Genomic DNA, 21,299 nt, shown 5'->3' on the forward strand with positions numbered 1-21,299 from the left:
CCTATTGGGTGGGTAGCGGGGGGTTAACCTCTGTGGTATTAACCCCTAAGGTAAGTAGGGGTTATCTCCACCCGCAACCCCCCTGCAAGGCCTAGACACCCACCAAGGGCCAAATACCACCTTCACCCACCCCCGCTACTCACAATAAACATGGCACCAGTAGTTAACCCCTTCATTGCCTTACCGGTTATCCGTTAAGGTAATGAAGTTGCCTGTAAGTGCATTTTTCATGCCGGGGACCTCCGGTGCTGATATTAATGTGTATCAGCTCCAGAGACCCCCGGCATAAATTTGATGCAGGAAAAATCATTTATTTTTTCTAAGTCCCCTCTCGCCGCCACCTCAAAAGCTTCTTGGCAGCTTCACCCCAACTTTTTCTGGCGAGAGGAATTTGGGAGGAAATCACCTTTCTAGAGCCGCGATTAGCCTCGATAAGCTAATCGAGGCTACTAGAATTGCTCGAGTTTCAAAACCTGCCAGTAAGTGGCTTATTGCGGCTCACTTGGCGATTGTTTTTGGACAAGAGCAAAAATGGCGAAAAAAATGCATTCGCCGCCCACTTATCGAGGCTTTCTGAACGCTGTAGGCATTTTTGTCCAATAACAGCTAAAAAGACTCTAAGTGAAGGCTACTAGAATAGGCGTATTGGTGTTTTTGCCTATTACTTTTTAAATGTCACAGCTGATTAGTATATGTTGGTTGATTTACATATAATAATTTCTCTGTTTGAGACTTTCTCTTCAGAAAAAAAGATTTCTCTCTGGCAGAAGAGGAGAATAACATAGCCTTGGTAGTTTTCTTTCCCTAAATATGAGATTTTTATTGACTTCAGGTTGGAAGATTATTTGCTGGAAGACAAACCCATCTCAGAGCATGCTACACCTGTGTTAAAATGGCATTAATCTGAAAGTTCATGTAAATGAATGTAGTCTATTTGAGACTACACTTGTACTCTGCTTGGAAGTACACGTTTTTTGCTGCTTAGAGTAAAAACTTGTGAATTGCAGCTCTGATAATTGGTGAGTTTTTCTATTGAATGTGGGGGAACTTCAATTGTGTGGTAATATTGCAGTTCTTTCTACTGTAGCACTAACAACATGAATTCTGAACTGATTAGTAAAAGTGCTGCATGCTGGAACCGGCATAATAATGCCCGAAGAAGACTGCTAGGTGAACAAACAACAAACTTTTGTTAGCTATTTTTTTCTTAACCTTGAATTTCCTTTTGATTTGTAATAGATGTTGCTGTCACTGCTACACCCGTTACAGCTTTCTACCATGGATGCATGACCATGAAGATTCATAAGAAGCCAGTGGACTTGGATGAAGCTGTGTACAAGCACAGCGATATAACATCACACTCGTGCCCTCCAATTCAGTCAGGCAAATAGGTTAATCACTTTTCTTTTCTAACCAAATATTAAAAGGATTTTTTTATTTTTTTTTAAATATAAATTATTCTGACTTGCAGTATTGTGTGTATAGTTTCTTAAAACACTGAAGTTATGTAGGACCTACTGATTTTTACACTATGTCAAACAGTTGATTACAATGTCCGTCTGCGTCGTGGTTAAAGTTTGTAATATATTTGTAAATAGTTCAGAAGACTAATATTAATTTTCAGAACATTGTGGCAAGTTTGGTTTGTGCATAATGAACACTTTTCAAAATACAGTTGAGAATTGTAGTAATCTTGATATTGTGGTAAGATAATCAAAACTGGGGGGGAATGTGTTTTTATTTTTATTTTTTAATGAACACTGCTTTCTAATTAATAAATTACAAGTAAATAAAATATTTACAAAAAATGTTTTATACGAAAATGCCGTCATATCTTTATTATACTACGCAGTATATAAATTGATATTAAAGTACTGGTAAGTGTGTACGAGACTATGCGCCCAGCTTGGATAAACACTATCAACACTACTTGTAACAACAACTCAAGAGTTCAATAACTATTTGTAGACACGATTTTGTGAAAGATGAAGCAAATCATTCTTGGTCTTAAAAGACTTTAAGCAAGATATCATCTAAAGTCATCTAATGTTGTATATTGTAGCCTTAAATTATATCATAATCTACCCATTCCCTGTTGTAGTAAGGGGCACCAATATATAATCTTTTACCAGCCTTACAGTAGATTAATATATTCAATGGAAAGAAATTGTTGGGAAAGTGTCATTTAATGATGATTTTATGACGCACTGTTCCACATTGCACAATTTACTAAAAGCATTCCTGCTTGTTGACAGTGCAGGCTTAGCACTTCAGTAGCCAGTAGCCAGGAGTCTGTGTTCCCATGTGCAATGTCTTTGTTTTCATGGAAAAGTTTCCTCGTCTTCCATCTTATTGGTCCGTTAGACGGTATGCATGAATCTGCAGAATATTTAAAACCTGGAGATCTATTGATATAGTAGCTCTATACATACTGCGCACGCTGTGGGGGGTTGTATGTATAGTTTTGATTCCATCATGGAGTGTGCTCAAAGAGCGAAGGGTGAAGAAAACAGATGAGTAACAACCATTTATATTTTTAAAGTCTCCATGGTCAAAGGAACCTGAAATGTCACATATTTGCATTAAAGTAGGTTACATTGGTTTCAGATGATCAATTCTAATAATTGATATAATAAATGTAATACTTTAGCACTGTAAATTCAGATAGTAACATTTCTTAAATAAATTGTTTGCCTAAGCATATTCTGTTTTTCTCCACAATTCAGGTACCATGTTACAGGTCAGAGCTGGAGACTTCCATGTTTGGTATCTCAAACCTACGTGGAAGCTGAACTTGGGTTGCACAGGTTCTGCTCTTACAATTAAATTAATGTTTTTAAATACCTTTTAGACCAACCGAGAATTCTTACATAGCTAAACATGTCTGAGATCAGTCTCTGCCCGTGTTCGTTTTAGTTATGGACTTGAAAGTTGCTATGAAAGAATGTTCAGAATACTGTATTCTAAACAAACACATGGAAAGTATTTGTATGAACAACACAAGCTAGAATGCATAGAGCACATTGTAAATATGCAGCTATATGCTATTTATGGAATAGGCAGAACCTACTGCTTGCTTTAATCTGGGAGGACAAGCGGCGTAGAACAATGTCTATTGTATCTGACACATTTTAACATCACTTAACCTCAGTCTTGTTGCATCAGTGCAAGTGCTTCGGTATGCACAGTATGTTGGAGAATAAGCAAGTTGTTCAGTTCTTCTTTGGAAGTTAAGTATGTGAATTTACATTCTATCTATGGCATATTTGGAAAAACTCTAGCATCAAATATTCAATGATTACAAGAAATTGTAGTGGGGGAAAACCCCTTTTATTTCTCTCACATAAGAAGGAGAATGGAAAGTAATTCGATTAGTATGCAGGGACAATACTGCTTAACATAAGAACAGTATATAATCTTAACAACAAAAAAAATGCACAAAACTACTCACTCCAGTATCCATTTTAAAACCATTAAATCCACAAGCAACATGACCTGCATCATTTGTTTTCTCTTCCTTATCAAATTTAGTGATGTCATCCAACGTTTGAGAATTACTCGTAGCTAGGAAACTTGAATTATTTCCATTTGGAATGTCATGATTTTAATGGAGCAGTTCTCAACAAGCCCCTGTTTAGTTTTTGTTTTCTGCACATATTTGTGCTCAGTCCTTGTATTAAGATGACTAAGTTTGCTAAGGCGCATACGGCGGTGGTTTTTCTCCTGGCAAGAGAATGGTGGCTGTATAATTAGAGGCAAGCCCGTTCATTGAGTTGGACTGAGATGGATTCTGGATGTCATCTGATAAGGAAATGTCCGCAGGTGAAATGGCTGCATAAGAACCTGTTGGCTGTAATACAAAAAAACTGATTTTTATAATCAACATATCAAGTAGAGGTAAATGATTAACAGAAGCAGTGCTAACTTCCATTCTCTGCTCTGATACTCTGATTTAATGTTTCACCGTGAATAAGTAGATTTACTTCCTTTAACTGCTTCCATGAGAGAGTACGTAACACTGTTTTTCAACATGGGTCCCGAGCATTAGCAACGTTAGATTAATGTTGCGACAAAATATCCTAAGTTATTACATGTTTATATTAAAACAGGATTCACTAAAGCACAACATTATGTTCAACTTGTTTTACTCTTTTAAAATAGTGGGAGAAAACAAATAACAGAATTTTTAACAACTGCAAATTAGGTAATTGGAGCCTAAATCATGTTCATCCCAGATTCACTAAACAGTGTTATGGTTAACACTGGTAAATAAAAAGAAAGCTTATTTAAGTTTAATTTTATGCCATCTTTTTTTCGTTTATTGCATTAAAAAAAACACGTGACTGCACATTGATCATGTGACTCCCTGCAACAAAAAACCCCAAACGTTTTGCTGTTTTTTCTGCAAACTTTGTGAAAAGTTTACACATTAAAATTGCATACTTGTGTTTTACAACGTCATGGGTCGTGCAAAAAAAATGTGTTTCAGGGTTATGTCTATCAGAATAATTTTAATGGTTAAATAAGGGCCATGGAAGCTCCACAAAGGCTGTATAGCAGAATGATCTCTCGTGGATGTCCCGTGTGTGTGTGCACAGAATGGGTGCCTCTTTACACACAGATAGTAGGGCCCCAGAAGAGGTCTCACTACAGCACCTACTATCTGTTTATTTCCTCACCAGGCTGAGTCCTTTTGATCGTGAATGTAAGGGGCCAGATTAAATTCCCTTGGCGCTCATCGATTGGACAGACCCATCATTTCACAATAAAACATGGGGATTGTATTTAGTGGGTCACTTGCTTCCTATTTTTTACAATTCAAACAAAAGTTCAGCTAAAACTTTGGTCCTTCAGAAAGCTGCTAAACTCTCCTGTAATTATGATGTATTTACTTTTATTTTTTACCATGTTTGGCCTGAGGATATTAAAATAAATCATGAATTGCCTTTTTGTTAGTCTGTAAATGCATATTACAGGAGACATGTAGTGTTTATGGTCACATTAAATTATTGCTGAATTAGTACTGTAGTTTTAAACTTGCCAAGCAAACCTTTGACGATGTCTTCTTTACGAACACTTGTGAAAATATTATAGACGATAAGGATCTGACAAAGAGCATGCAACCACTTTAAAAGCACTCTCACTAAAAATGAATATATGCACAACTTTAGAAACCAGTCAAAGAAGCTCGGGAGGGGGGGGAGAGGGGAACTAAGCAATCTTATTCCATATCAGAGAAAACCAACATTTCAAATGCTCGCAATAATAAAATGTACATTACCTGCAGGGGTAAAGGGTAGGATGCGTAGGAAGGAAGAGTAGCGGTGGGAGAGCAAAAGCCTGTGTAGGTTAGAATCTGTTGGGCTGGATTGTACAGAATCTGAGGAGGTGGTGATGAGCTGAAGGTAAGCTGGGACAGCGGCGCCTGGAAACAGAAACAAAACATGTTGCAGTGTCCGACTGGATTCAGTTTCCGAGTTTCTCCAACTGAAGTCGGCCATGGATCAAAATTACATTTCAACTTGCTTTTAACTGCTCTGTTTATACAGAGGTTTTCCTTGTAAAATAAATGTACCATATGTTATATATATATATATATATATATATATATATATATATATCTCAGTACTGCCCCAGACTATGTGTGTTCTACAGAGAGATGTTTGGATGTCATTGTCACAGATACAATTTAGATCCATGATTAGCCCATTTGGGTAAATACTGTAAGTGCAAAGGGAATTTGTTTTAATGGCCTCAGGAAGCTGCAATGCTGCAGCTTAGGTTGAGTCCCTGGTGGTGACGGCAGCGCGCACACCAGACACTCGCCTCAATCAGGTAGGCCCCAGTGGGTTCGTGGTTGGATGCATCCGGGCATCCAAACCAGGAAGTGCGGAAGCCAGCCAATCACGAGAGAGTGGAGAGACGCTGAGAGGGCTGTGGACACGAGCGGGGTGTGAACGCTGAGGGTCCCGGACGGCGCCTACTCTCTCTAATTGCTGCTTATTTGCTTGATATATCCTGACACCATGCGAGTGTACGCTATTGGGGCTTCTATTTTTTATTCACAAGGTTACCACACACCTAGATGCATCGGACACGTTGTTGCCACAGATGGATATGCTTTAAAGAACAGATTGTGTACTCTCACACTATAGGCTACCAAGAAATGTATTCATTTTGAAAGACATATTGCACTATTTGTGTTTTCAATGATTTATTGTGCAACATATCCCGCTATTGTTTTATTGGTATGTATATACAGGTATTACTAGTTATTGTGAAAAGTATATTATGTTTTCCTCTTGAGCAACACTCCTATTAGCCTTTCTAGGAAGGAGGGAGGGAAATGGAGACATTGTTGGCACCACTTCTGTTAAGGATAGGACTTCTCCATCAGCCATGAGGGATCACATGAAGAAATCGGGTGTCTTGAGACATTGAATAAATGGACACTGGTAGAGCGCAGGATTGCCAGATTTAGTTGTAAGCATAGTGTCATGGGAAGCGACTGCAGGACTGGAGCCCAATTGCTGGGAACGGGATACCAGGAGTCGACAGAGGCAGGCAGTAGGCAGGTAGGGGTGATTAGTAGACAGACAATGGTCAGCGGCAGGTAGCGGGGGTCGAAGGACAGGCAATTATCAGCAGCAGGCAGGTAGCGGTGGTCGAAAAACACAATAATCAGTGGTAGTCGGAGGACAGACCATGATCAGGAGGAGGTAGTAGTGGTCGGAGGACAGGCAATGATCAGCAGCAGACAGGTAGTGGTGGTCAGTAATGAACCAAGTCGAGGTTAGCAGAGAAGCAAACGTATTTGAGGTTTGAATGGGGTCTGTACACGGAGGGACCGCAACAGGATGTGGCAGCAAAATAGATTACCGAAGAAGACCTCAATAATCAGGCAACCAGAAACAGGAAAGGGAGGTTTCTAAAGAACAGAACAGTGAAAGGAGAAAAAAATATAAAAGGGAGGACACAAAAATCATTAAGGGGGCAATGTTTTGGGGTGAGAACCCCTTCTTCAGGCCCATTCTGGCAGGACAAATGTCTGTGTTATTTCCCTATGTACTCGATAGTACTGGTATGCTCCCACACTGTGCACACGCCGAAAACAGTAAAAAAAAAAAAAAAAATTACGTCAAATGATGCTCCAAAAACACTCTACAGAAAGGTAGTAACATACAGTCTCCACAAAAGTTTGCTCGGTGCAGCTGTAGTCAATTGAGTAGGAGAATGCCTCTAGTTTTTCCTTGATTCTTTAGTGTTTTTTGATTAGGCATATTTGCTTACGGTAACGCCTGTATGCCCGCAGACCTGGCCAGTCCCCAGTACTGAGGTGGGTAAGAGTATAACATGCACCCACAGCAGTGAGGGCGTGCCCGGAGTGTGGTAAGTTGCGTTGCCGGGCCTGGTGAGAAAAGGGTTAACGATATACTTGCTGAGTCCGGGGTGCCAGAAGTTGACGGATAAATGGCCAAGGGTCAGGGGCAGGAGAAAGCAGCGTAGTGAGGTCCAAAGCAGAGTCCAGGGGTAGAGAGGTACACGTAGTTAAGCCGAGCCGAGATCAATCCAAGGAAATCCAAACAGAGGCAGGGACAGGAACAAGGAGCTGAAACAGAGAGCTAAGCGCAAGTCACTGCACACAGGAGCCACAGAGAAGCTATGCTGAGCGACGTCGGAGAGGGCAGACTGGGTTATCAAAGGGCGGAGAACCAATGGTAGCAAGGGGTGGAGTGGAGGCTTGGCTGAGTGGTTGCAGTGATAGGTCCAGGTGAGCAGGAAGGGAGACGGGAGTGATACCTGGTAATAGCCTGCAGCCGATGAGGGGAGGAGCCAGCAGCACGGGAGGGCAGGTAAGAGGATCGGGTGCGCACGCCTTCTGTAAGGCTGCCGCGCGCGCCCCGATCACGTGCACACAGATGCGGCATGCGCCGCGGAGGACCGGCTTGGCGTGGAGGAGGTAAGATGTTGAGGGAGCGGGGTAACGGGGCAGGGAGCCGCCATGGGACCAGAGTTGATGGGGACCCTGATCCGTTACACTTATATCTTGCATTTTTTATTGTCTTCAGATCAATGCTGACCAACATTAGTGGTAAGCACACATAGATTCATATACTTTTTTATGTCATTCAATTAATACATTGTATTTGATACATTATGCATATTTACTGGTTTCCAAGATACAGGCAATTTCTCTTGACACAATATGTCCGCTGGGTTCCGCCTTGCTCTGGTGACTAAAAGAAAGCTGCAGTGTCATCTGGAGATGACTTTGCAGCCTCCAATTGGTGATCACGCGGTCACACTGACCACACACCGACTGACATAGAAAAAGGTCAAATATTTCATAAACCAGGGTGTCCGTGAAAATCGGGGGACCACGGAAAGAAACAAAATGGGAAATTGTACTATGATTATATTATATCAAGATCATCACTGCTATTTTTAAGAAACTATTGAAAAACTATTAAAAACACCTTTTTAACTTGGGAGGTCTTTTCACTTTGCTGCAAAGAACATGATCTACTATGGTTGCTTCCCCTCATACAGAGGTAAATGGAAGGGTTCACAGTGTAGTATAGGACCAGCATTAATTTTGGTTATACCTTGACGTTTGGTATGCAGGCTTATGACGCTTTGGCCAAAGGGTTTAACTAAATAACCAAGTAAATATTATTATTATTGAAGTATTTAAACGTTATACTTATTACTTTATATGTTTTGTCAATTGGATGTAGCATTGAGCACCCCTGTCTTTTGTTGTAAAAAACTATTGATGCAGAAAAAACTGAAATGAGTGACACCTTCCTGGATAAGAAGGACTCTTGTGTACTCTTTGAAAGAGTTTTCTTGCATTTTTCAAGCAATGCTATGGCTTTGAGACAAGAATCCATGGTTTGTTTGGCAAGAACACCTAATAGTGTACATATAAGTGTCTATGTATCAAATACATTTTGGAGGCACACCAGTTCCACAATGTATCAAGCACTTGCCTCTAATTTTTCTCCATATGCACCTGCGTGATTTGGGGTAATATCAATAGGTGGAGTTATATGACATTCTTAGTGGCATTTATCATCAAAATCTGCCAGATCTTATGTGTTCTTGTTGACTATCTGCCCCAGATGTAAGAAACAATTTTTTTACATTTAGGATTTACAGTCGCATATTTATGCTTAAGAAGTGGAAGCGTTGTTAGTAGAGAATGGCAGAAGAGAGACAGATAAGCTCAACAGGAAACACAGAGAGACTATGTATTAAGGCAATTTCACCCTGCACATATGTATCAAGGCATTTTGCTCCAATGTCCTAGCTTGCACCTTAGCGAATGTCAGTAGGAAGAGTTGGGGAGGAGTTTCATGGTGCACAGATTATAGTGAGATATATCACAGTCTGCGTCTCTCTCTGCCATTCCTTTTCACTTTTATTGAAAAAAAATGTTCCATATATGAAGCGATGTAAGTCTAAAAGTCAGATGTAGGAGATTGTTCTTACATATTCCACAGCTCTGCTCCAAAAAAACAGAGCAGTGTGTCTAAACACACTTTTCTCTACATTGATACATAGACCCCTTAGAGTATTTGAAGAAAGGAACAAGACATCGCTAGACAAATTGGTGCCACTAGAGGACATGGCAAGACCATTTGTAGTGAAGTGAACAGAAACATTATTAGAGCTGTCTTGGGACAATGTAAATTAACTGAGAGGAAGCCGAGAAGATGCCGCCAGAGGAGCATGATCATGAGACAATGTAAATGAACTCAGGGGAAGACGAGAAGATGCCGCCAGAGGAGCATGATCATGAGACAATGTAAATGAACTGAGGGGAAGACGAGAAGATGCCGCCAGAGGAGCATGACCATGGGACAAGTTGAGATGGTTCTTGGGAGGAGTAATGCACAATGGACAGCGGCAAATGAGTGTGTGTAAATGGTATAAACTAAGAAGATTTTCTTAGCTAAGGAGGCATTATAACAACAGGGCCATCATAGGGGAATCTATGAATACTTGGAGGTGGTACGTAGATACTAAAAGGTTACAGTTAATGTCACCATGGTATGAGCTAACAAGATTTGAAGTGAAAAAATGTAATTGTATCAGGAGCCACCCACAGGAATATGGTTAGTGTCAACAAACAAAACAAAATAACTAGAGAAATTGTGGTGGTGATGGATGTTATCCAAAATCAATGGAATAATCAAGGGAAAAAGTGAACAATGGAAAGAGTATAGAGAGTGAGTATTCTTAAACAAGTAGTATCCGTTGATCACAAATTCTCCACATTTTAAGACTTTCAGTGACGTGCCAGCTTCTACAGCATTTACGGGGTTTAAATCAGTAAGTTTTGTTAAGATAACATTTTTACAATAGCTTACCACTACCAAGTGTCCCTATATTATATTACATTAAAGTGGGGCGCAAACTATGTTATGGCATTCTGCAACTAAACCATGTTCATTATTCTACAGCTTCAATCTAAGAGCTCATCTCATGCTATATCTCGTCTCCCCTCAAATTTGCTGTTGTCTCTGTTGTTAGGAAAACTTAAGTGAGGGTTTAACAATATAATATTTGCCCAGCTGAACTTCAAGTCTTACCATGTCCTTAAAGGCTCCAAGAATGGCAGCTGTGACAATGCCAAGGAACAGCCCTACAATGTTAAGGACAGTAGAGGACCACAGCAGTCGATATAAATGTACCACGTCCTGGCAGCTGTTTACACCAACAAATTCATAATAGCTAGTGGGTGGTTCTGGACTGCGAACAAAGGCAAAGAGAAATTGGTTAATTAGGACAAAGTTACCCATTCACAACAGATACAAGCTAACATTTTGAGGGAAAAACAATATAAATGTGTTACTAATCACTGCAATAGGATCTGGCACAAACAATGTTTAGCTTATTATGTCCTTCCACTGATTTGAAGTATATTACTGTTTTTAATAGCTCACAACTACTGTATTGGCCCGATTTATAGACCCTGAATATATATATATATATATATATATATATATATATATTGTATGTGTGCTGTTGTTAACTGTCTCCTTCTTACCGATCGCAGCACCACAATGCCAACTACTGTGTTCCTTTTGGTCCTGTGTAGTGATTAACACAGTAGCCGTCAGCGCATGCGCGACCTCTTGCACAAGCGCCCATGGCTACTGTGTTAATCGCGTACACAGGAGCGGGTGCACACTCGGCAGTAGAGCCGGATTATAAGGTGAGCATGGACTTTTCAATATAACTGTATTGAAAAAAACCTTGCCTTATAATCGTGCAAAACCGGTATATATTTGTTGAACTGAGACATTATATCAACTGAACTTTCTGTCACCATTGTGAACCACGACAAAAGAAAAAGAAACCCCTATAACGAGAGCACTCTAAACAAATTCATCCACTGATATCACCAGAGGAATCAAGTATTGTAATGAATTGATGAATTATTTAAAATAATCTTTATTGGGAGATACCTCAAAATTAAAATAATGCAGGTAAGTGAACCTATGCCTCCTCTGAGGCTAGCCTATAATCTAAAGTGCGAATTAAAATGAAGGGGGTATAAATTGAGGTATAGAGCCCCAATATATTGTATAAGTGGGACTATAAAGCCATCACGTATAATTACAGCAGCACATCTAAATTAGTGTAGCTAATCACCAGACTCTGAATGGTTAATAAGTGACCTGTGCAGAGTATTGTAAGGATCTACTGCAGGCCTGCACAACATGCGGCCCGCCTGGACTCCCTGTGTGGCCCGCGATGCCCTCCTCCCCCCCAGCCTGCTCTGCAGACACAGGAGGGAAGGAGCGCCAGCATTTTGACACGCTCCCCACCCCCTCCTGAGCGCTAGCATTGTGATGGCCCCCCTCCAACCCCCTCTGCCTATTGGGGAAGGATCGGCAGCAGTTTGATGCGATCCCCTGCAGGCAGAGAGGAGAGAAGGAACAGAGCTGAGGCCAGTCTGACTGCAGAGGGTGGGGGCGGGGTTAGTGACAGCAGAGCCTGTTAGTGAGAGCAGGAAGTGAGGTGCCTGCTGCCAGGGACTAAGATGGCTTCCCCCCTCCAGCCATGCTCCACAGTGAAAGGTAGGACACCCCCCCCCCCCTGCAGCTGCTCCTCAGAGCTAGTGGCAGTGGCTGTGGCAGTGGCAGGGTGTCAGTGGCTGTGTTAGTGGCAGTGTGGCAGAGTGGCAGTGGGGTGAGGTGAGGTGCAGGAGGGGGGGAGGTGAGGTGCAGGGGAGTGAGGTGAGGTGCAGGGGAGTGAGGTGAGGTGCAGGGGGGGTGTAGTGTGGTGATGTGAGGTGCAGGGAGGGAGGTGTAGTGGGGTGAGGTGCAGAGGGGGGAGGTGAGGTGCAGGGTGGGAGGTGTAGTGGGGTGATGTGAGGTGCAGGGGAGTGATGTGATGTGAGATGCAGGGGGAGAGTGAGGTGAGGTGCAGGGGGGTGAGTTGCAGGGGGGTGGGATGTGTGTGGTCTGAAGGGGGTATTGTGTGTTATGTGGAGGGGGAGTATTGTGTATGGGTGAGGGGGAGAGATGGGTGTGAGATAGAGGGTGAGTCTCGCAAAGGTTGATAAGGGGTGCATGGGGTGATATATGAAGATGAGTGCTGGGGAGATATGAAGATGATGAGGGGTGCTGGGAGAGATTGATGAGGGGTGCTGGAGGAGATATGATGATGATGAGAGGTGCTGGGGAGATATGATGATGATTGATGATGATGATTTTACCCGTGCGGCCCAAATCTGTTTTTCTTGGAGCAGTTCGGCCCTTCTCGCTTTACAAGTTGTGCAGGCCTGATCTACTGTCACAGAAAATCTCAATGACTACTGCACTGTGGGGGTACAATGCCTGTGGCCAAATGTATACGTGAGTGTCAATATGTAACACTCATAACATCTCTAGCCTCCCTCGTAACAATCAGTGCAGTGTAGTGTGAACACATCAGTGCACACTGCGGTAAACGCCTAGATCCTTGTTAGATAGACATTTATGTTGGAGCTTTAATATCACTCATAGTGTAAATGTAAGTTGTAGTTTAACTACATATTGACACTCACTTATACATTTGGCCAACGGCATTGTACCCCCACAGTGCAGTAGTCATTGAGATTTTCTGTGACAGTAGATCCTTACAATACTCTGCACAGGTCACTTATTAACCATTCAGAGTCTGGTGATTAGCTACACTAATTTAGATGTGCTTCTGTAATTATACGTGATGGCTTTATAGTCCCACTTATACGATATATTGGGGCTCTATACCCCAATTTATACCCACTCCATTTTAACTCGCACTTTAGATTATAGGCTAGCCTCAGAGGAGGCATAGGTTCACTTACCTGCATTATTTTAATTTTGAGGTATCTCCCAATAAAGATTATTTTAAATAATTCATCAATTCATTACAATACTTGATTCCTCTGGTGATATCAGTGGATGAATTTGTTTAGAGTGCTCTCGTTATAGGGGTTTCTTTTTCTTTTGTTGTGCCTCTTACATTGCCCCTGATTGTAGCACCTGTAGCGAGGGATAACCTTTCCCTTCCCCCGACTCCCCCACCTTTCCCTTCCCCCGACTCCCCCACCTTTCCCTTCCCCCGACTCCCCCCCTTCCCCCGACTCCCCCCCCTTCCCTTAAGTGTTTACCTTGTGAACCATACTGTATCAGTACCCTGAGGCTAAACGTAATATTGCTCCTAAAACACGGCCAGCTCTAGAGATTGGCAAACTTGCACACATTTGCTTTGCTTATGTTTTGAAAACCAAAAATTGAAACTTTGAAAATGTTGGCTAGAATTTTTGAACCTAAATAGTTCAGACAAAGTAGAAGGGAAACTTGATATTTGGATTGGACTTTGCCAGTTTTGAGCAAACTTTGCCATTTTGAATTTCATCAGAGATGAATGCATCTAGGAATATGGGCACCTATTTCCCTGGTATCTCTCATGTGCTCACAAATATCTCTTCGTATGTTGTATAAATAAGGGCTTTGGGACATATGTAAGTCTCTCTCTTTGTAGTATGAAGAAGGACATTTTTGTTGGTCATTGCTGTAATTTTGTGCTGTTAAATAAAAATTTGTTAAACAAGTACTGTATTTGCAATCAAGAGCTGAAAATAATACTTAATAGAATATAGGTCGTTTTCTATGTAGAAAGTGAAAGTTTATATATTAATAATTAAAAATAGAGTAGTTCCATACAACCACGTGTTAATATATTTTATCACTATTTCAAACTTTGTAATAATCTTCAGAAGTTGTTTTATTGGAATGTGATTTGAAGGGAATATAAACATATCCCCTAAATATACAAGGTAACATTTTCCTTTTTGGAGTGGTTAAAACATTCTCTTATCTGCCAAATTTATAATATATAAATCATAAGCTGCCCTACAATACAAAATAGGAAATACTCAAAACATAGCCATGTGTTTTCCTCCTTAACAAAAACATATTGAAATACTGTACTGACAGGGCCATTATTGGTTAAGGTCTCATACCTTTCACAGTTGTATAAGTCACAGCAATAGCATGTGTGGGTTTTAACTCTCAGCTGACACCTGCTGTTTACAGTATAGCACGTAACCTGCAGAGTAGACAAAAGAGACACTTCACTTAACAAAGTCATAGTTAGAACTTGGTCGCCTAACATAAAAATAAATATCATCTCTGTGAAATATACAGTTGTATGTCTGATAATATATTGGTATTTCCTAAGCAGAAAAATGGTACCTTTAATATTTACATCTCTTGTTAAAAATAGGTCTGTCAAAGAACATATCAATGCTGGGCCTGTTCAGCATCTATGTAAACAATGATTTACGTACAACTTTAGATAATTATAAAAGAAGGTCAGCCTTCGCTTCCTTTAATCAGCCTATTCATTAAAGAAATAGGGCCCAAAACATTTAATATTGTAATGCATAAAATAAACATCTTTTTTTTTTAATAGGATTATCACGATATAAACAAGTGAATTAGAGACACACTGATGAAGCCAACTTTAAAACAGCCTCCTCAGTGTCCCCACACCGGCCCATCACTAAACGCTGTCTTATAAAAATACAAATTCCAAGCGATCTCTAATTGCAGCTTCTCTGCTGACTTTCACTGCAAATTCGAGGCAGACCGACCGGCGAAATGTGGAACCCCAGTTTTAAGGTAATGCAGTTTGCATGTGGCTCGCCTCTGTTTGAGTTCAAAGCTAAGTATAGCTTTATCACTGATATAAACTTTTGTAGTACAGCAGGGCCCCGGGTATACGGCGGGTTCCGTTCCAGGGGCCCGCCGTATAGTGAAAATCGGCGGAAAGCGGATCCGGCGATTTTCCGTTCTGCGCATGCGCGACCTGGTCTGCGCGTGCAACCGCCCGTTCTGCGCATGCGCGCTGGGCACAACCACCCGTTCTGCGCATGCGCACCGGGCGCAACCGCCCGTTCTACGTTGTGCGATTTAGGATTTAACATGGCGGCCCCCTTCTCGGTGCCGCCATATCGGCGGATCGCCGAGAAGCAGGGCCCTGCTGTACATCTTAATCTTGATCTAAGGTCAGTATTGTTGCTTTTGCAAGTTTAAATACCTGCAGTAACAATGAAAATATTTACATTGAGGAAGTTGACAATAGAAAAGTCTAATGTAAATTCAGAAAAGCAGATCAGTTTCCTTAAAAAAAGAGGACATTTTCATCAAATAAATGAATTAACTACAACTATAAAATGTAAGAATTTTGTTTAAACCAGGAAGCAGTGTTATTATATAATAATTATCTAATTCAGGTGTGCGCAAACAGGAGGCGTGCGGTTTTTTGGGTTGGGGCGCGCAGTGGTTATAAGGACCCGCGCTCTTCCCCCAAGGCCATGGGACCACGCGAGGCCTCTGTGACTCATTTAACTTGATTCAGCCAGCTTCACATGACCCGGTGGGATCATTTGACGCCAGCACAAAGGTAAGGGGGGGGTGAGAGGTGTGAGCAGTGGGGGAAGAGCAGGCAGGAGGGGCGCAGCACCAAAAGTTTGCACAACCCCTTGTCTAACTGTTAGACAGCCATACTTGTTACATGTGAACTTACTTCTGTTTGGTAAGTATCATATATAAACCCTGATCCACTTGAGTAAAACTGGCAACTTCCGGTGTACAAAGGTCTTGGTTCCTGAAAGAAAAAAAATTATCAATACACATCTTTAATGCAAACATTGTTCAGTCCAAAATTGAGAGAGTAATTTATCAAAGTCTCCCAGCTGCAAAACTGGAGCAAAACCAGTGCACAAAATCTGCACCCGATTTATCAAACGTGGACGCCCCCTTACTTCCCGTGGGATCCTGTTTCTTTGACAAATATAGTGCTTTGTTTCCCCACAAGAAATGAGGTTGAATGTTTTCACCTTTCTTAAAACATTTTTTTTGCAAGGACATGCAAAAGAAAAGTACATTTATATTAAACATCATAGGTATTACTCAGACCTACCACCAGTTGTAACTGCACTGTACGTAGCTCACACATACAGTAGCACATATAGGGCCAGAGCCACAAGGCTCAGTTAGTGACTTAACAAGCCATTAACTTAGCTAAAGTCTTGTTAAGTTCTAACGTGGATCTTCAAAGTTCATTAATGCTGCGTTAAGGTCTATTTTACTGCTGACGGCTTGGCATCAACTGTAATGGCCATTAGTGTTAATGATATGCAACGTATATCCACAGCAGGCCATTACATTTAAGGCAGGACTTAACGCTGGATGACTTTTTAAGACATGGCTCTATCGAGCGTTAGTGATATATATTTTTGGCCCTGTCCAGTGTGCTGAAGTGGCCCACTTTGGCTTCTTGTATTGCTTTAGCTACAGATGTATCCAGACTTATATCCAACCTGCCCCACACATGTGCTGGTGAAACGTGGAGCTTTCACAGTCAAGTGCTAGGTCTAGCTGCATCTGCACCTTACTACCTATTGTATGGCATCATGTAGGTTCCACCGCTATGGCATACAGTGATTAACCCCCCAGGTGGCATAACCTCCCTCCCCGGGGCACCAACCCCATAACTATAACCCTTCACCTACCCCCATAACCCACCTCTGCTAACCCCATCCCCCCCAACAAACCAACCCCCCCATCCCACTACAGTACTAGCCATTATCCGTACTAGCCAAAGTTGGCAAACAGGGCTAATGGACAATATAAATACAATTACAACATAAGCAATGAAATCATTAAAAACACATGTAATTATATGTATATATTGAAACAGAGATTAAAAGACCAAGGCGACGCAAAAAAGAAAGATAGGAGGATGTCATCAGAAAACTTGTTGGGGCAACACGGAGAAGAATCTTGCAACCACAGTACCTGGAAAATCATTGGGGAGGCATTCATCCAGCAGTGTATCGACAAGATGATGATATAAATACATATATATATATACACTTAGTTAAGTTACGGTGGGTAAAAAAAGTGACAAAAACCCTCCACAGCAAAGCATATAGCAAATGGAAATATTACTGTGTGCTCATTTGCATGTCTAAGACAGGTCTGCAACCCCGCCTTTCACCATTATCACCCAGCATACAGTGCTTTCATTGCACAGTAATATTTTCATTTGCTGTATGCTTTACTGTGGAGGGTTTTTGTCACTTTTTTTACCCACCATAACTTAACTAAGTGTGGTGAAACCTATCCCAAGCTTCATTTTGCAAAGCCAGTATAACCAACCTCACACTGATGAAACCCATTAAGGTCGAAACAGCTGTCTGTGGGTGCGTTTACTGGCTATGCATCTTAACCCAGGCTGTGCTCAAAAGCTATGCAATGCAGCAAGCATAAGCTTAGGGGACCATGTCATATGGTTTTGAAGCAAAAGGTGGCACTGTGTGCTCATTTGCATGTTAATTCCCAGAATCCCTTGCTGCAGTGGAAGCACTGTATGCTGGGTGATAATGGTGAAAGGCAGGGATGCAGACCTGTCTAAGACATGCAAATGAGCACACAGTAATATTTCCATTTGCTATATAAATATACACATATACAGCTGAACCCCATTATAATGCAGTGCTCGGGGTCCACATAATGAGACTGCGTTATAACTGGGATCGTGAAATGGCCGCCACAATCAGCGAGGACTTACTGGCATCTACAGCTCTCTCCTCTTCTCTGCGTGGCTTTCAATTTGACTTTTGAATGCAGAGGAGCGTCACATGACCCTTCTGTGACCAATAAAAGCCAAACAGTGATGACATTTTATATAATACACATGCAGGAATTGAACCCATGACCCTTCATATGCTAGTAGCAATTGTCTAGCTGCTACACTACAGGGTTGGTGTGATGAATTTGACACTATAAACAAATTCAAATCTATTGGATTGCATTGTGCAGTAGATGTTAACTGTGTTTATAGAGTAAGATCATACCAACCCTGTGGTTTAGCAGCTAGAGAATTGCTACTAGCATATGAAGCATCATGGGTTCGATTCCTGCATGGTATGGTATAATTGATAAATTATTTTTTTTTTTTTTTTATAATTTATCATTTATAAATGATTAATTATTATATAATAATTGATCAATTATACCATACCATGCAGGAATCTAACACATTACCCTTGATATGCTAGAGAATTGCTACGGGCATGTGTATTATATAAAATGTATTCACTGTTGGGCTGTTGGTCAGAGAAGCGTCATGAGACCCTCCTCTGCGCTCGAAAGTCAAACTGAAAGCCGCGCACGTGGACGCAGCCTGATGAAGCAGAGAGAGGTACAGAGAGGAGAGAGCTGCAGATGCCGGGTAAGCCAATAAAGCATTGAATGTTATTAAAAAAAAACCTTGGAGATGTTTATAAATTAGGAGCCACATCCGCATTGTTGCAGATCGAGCTAAAACGGGGTTGAGCTGTATATATACACACACACACGCATACATACACATGCATAAAAAAAACATTTAAGAGGTTAAAAGAAGCCTCAATCACGGTATAAATCAGCTTTCGGCAGCAGTTTGCTTTGAGTATCTTCTCACCACCTCTACAAATACAAACACGAAATGCACGATGTGCAGATGTACAGTATATACTCTTTCTAATGTATTGAACAAAAATATATATTTTAATCAAAAGTATGGGGGGAAAGTCTGGAGAAATTAACCAATGAGTTTGTGGTACGTGAAAATTTGATCAAGGCCAGTTTTAAGGTTTTGGAAAGCAAATCATTGTAAAACTTGTTTTTACTCTTGTGACAAAGTAAGCAGGCCTGTCCAGGTTAGGGGTCGATTTAACTGTGTGTGCTTGAGGGGAAGATGTAGATGTAGTGTGGTTTTAAGATGTTTATCTTTGTAGGTACAGTACTTACCATCATAAATATTGATTTTAGTGGTCATTAGAAAGGTGAAGGTTGGGAAACTCTAGCGTAAAACACACTGAAATACAGTGGAGGGACAGACTCCATGAACTACAAGTCATATCTGCCACAGCATGGCTGTCTTATATTGCTATTTTTTGTAAATGGGTTTTCTTTGAATTAGAAAACTTACCTTGAGTAACAACTAAAATCTACTGAAAATAAAAAATAACCACCAGTGATTTAAACTGGGAATCTTAAATCACAAACAAACCACCGTCTAGAGACATGGCAGTTCTAGTTAACACTGATAGTATTACTTTATATTTATTTTGTAATGAACAGCGAACCAAATAAATCTGTAAAATCCAACAGGGCAATCAGAGAAAATGCGGAGCTAGGCAAGAACACGGACAGGTAGATTAATGTGATTCATTCATCATGCTGCTTGCTGTGACCTTCTGATTACCCAAGGAAGCCAAGAAGCAGCAATGACATAACAAGAAGAAAGGAGGAAGCTGGCATAACGCAACGCTCTAACTGGTCCTAGAGGGAGTTGCGGAATTTGCAGGTTATATTCCCATGCTCTTTGTAGTGGACCCACATCTGGTCCTGAAAGGTACTGTACTTCACCAGGTTTTCCAATACAAATTTGTTTTAAAAATATCCTCCATCCTGTAAAATAATGTTGGGGTGCAGGGCCACCAAGAGGGGTTGAACAGGTGCCTCCTCTCTCCCCACGTCGACCAATGTATTCATACAAAATCCCAAAACAGTAAAGCTATTATCACTAATAGGACATGTTACATACTATCACCTGAGGTCAGTGGTGTAGCTAGACATGCGCGAGCCCTCGGGCAAAAAAAATTCAGGTCCCCATTAATATTAATATTGACTGCAATTTTTTTCTCCCTCCCATCTTCTCCCTGATCCTCTATCTCATCATCCCTCCTCATCCTCATCATCTTTCCCCCTCCTCCCCTTCCTCGTCTCTCGCCACCCCACCATCACCTCTCGCTCCCCGCCATCACCTCTCTCCCCCCGCCATCACCTCTCTCCCCCGCCATCACCTCTCTCCCCCTGCCATCACCTCTCTCTCCCCCACACTATCACCTCACTCCCCCACACCATTATCACATCTCTCCCTCCCCCCCACCTCTCTTGCCCCCCACCATCATTACCTCGCTCCCCCCCACCACCTCGCACCCCCCCACCATCACCTCGCTCCCCCCACCATCACCTTGCTCCCCCCCACATGACCTCCCTTTGCCCCACCATCACCTTGCTCCCCCCCCACCCTCATCTCTCTCCCCCACACCCTCATCTCTCTCCCCCCACCATCATCACTTCTCTCTCCCCCCCACCATCTCCTCTGTCCCCCCACCATCACCTCTCTCCCCCCCATCATCACCTCTCTCCCCCCCATCATCACCTCTCTCCCCCCCATCATCACCTTTCTCCCCCCATCATCACCTCTCTCCTCTCCCCCCCATCATCACCTTTCTCCCCCCCATCATCACCTCTCTCCCCCCCCCATCATCACCTCTCCCCCCCATCATCACCTCTCTCCCCCCCCCATCATCTCTCCCCCCCCATCACCTCTCTCTCCCCCCACCATCACCTCTCTCTCCCCCCACCATCACCACTCTCCCCTCACTATCACCTCTTTCTCCCCCCACCATCACCTCTTTCTCCCCCATCATCTCCTCTCTCTCCCCCCACCACCATCCTCTCTCTCCCCCCACTATCATCCTCTCTCTCCCCCCACCATCATCCTCTCTCTCCCCCCACCATCATCCTCTCTCTCCTCCCACCATCATTACCTCTCTCTCCCCCCCACCATCATCATAACCTCTCTCCCCCCCACCACATTTCTCTCCCCCTCCCCACCATCAACTCTCTCCCCCACCATCACCCTTACCTATCTCCCCCCCACCATCACCTCTCCCCTCCATCATCATCACC

At 42.1% G+C, this 21,299-nt stretch overlaps 2 protein-coding genes and 1 long non-coding RNA gene across 5 annotated transcripts in view; 2 read left to right on the plus strand and 1 right to left on the minus strand.

The window, feature by feature from the left end:
• Window positions 1–1,823, plus strand: part of GAS6 (growth arrest specific 6) — a 76,039-nt gene extending 74,216 nt beyond the window's left edge. For both annotated transcript variants that reach the window (XM_075590465.1, XM_075590466.1), the window contains exon 16: window positions 1,240–1,823. In XM_075590465.1, coding sequence (XP_075446580.1) covers window positions 1,240–1,391 — 152 coding nt within the window. In that variant the 3' untranslated portion in view covers window positions 1,392–1,823. The remainder of the gene's footprint in view (window positions 1–1,239) is intronic.
• Window positions 1,824–3,308: 1,485 nt separating this feature from the next.
• TMEM255B (transmembrane protein 255B) overlaps window positions 3,309–21,299 on the minus strand; it is a 99,877-nt gene continuing 81,886 nt past the window's right edge. Inside the window, exons 5-9 of the mRNA XM_075590467.1 lie at window positions 16,075–16,155; window positions 14,507–14,592; window positions 10,599–10,758; window positions 5,282–5,425; window positions 3,309–3,850 (exon numbers count right to left, since the gene is read on the minus strand). Of these exons, the coding sequence (XP_075446582.1) occupies window positions 3,695–3,850; window positions 5,282–5,425; window positions 10,599–10,758; window positions 14,507–14,592; window positions 16,075–16,155 (627 nt within the window). The 3' untranslated portion in view covers window positions 3,309–3,694. The remainder of the gene's footprint in view (window positions 3,851–5,281; window positions 5,426–10,598; window positions 10,759–14,506; window positions 14,593–16,074; window positions 16,156–21,299) is intronic.
• The window catches only part of LOC142489526 (uncharacterized), a 32,832-nt gene continuing 23,555 nt past the window's right edge, over window positions 12,023–21,299 (plus strand). The window contains exons 1-3 of one of the 2 annotated variants that reach the window (XR_012799880.1): window positions 12,024–12,092; window positions 14,959–15,167; window positions 19,710–19,953. This is a non-coding gene — a long non-coding RNA (uncharacterized LOC142489526). Of the gene's footprint in view, window positions 12,093–14,958; window positions 15,168–19,709; window positions 19,954–21,299 lie in introns of both variants that reach the window. The other variant, XR_012799881.1, reaches the window with a different exon arrangement.

This window comes from Ascaphus truei, chromosome 3, assembly GCF_040206685.1.
Source record: "Ascaphus truei isolate aAscTru1 chromosome 3, aAscTru1.hap1, whole genome shotgun sequence".
Taxonomy (NCBI): Eukaryota; Metazoa; Chordata; class Amphibia; order Anura; family Ascaphidae; genus Ascaphus; species Ascaphus truei.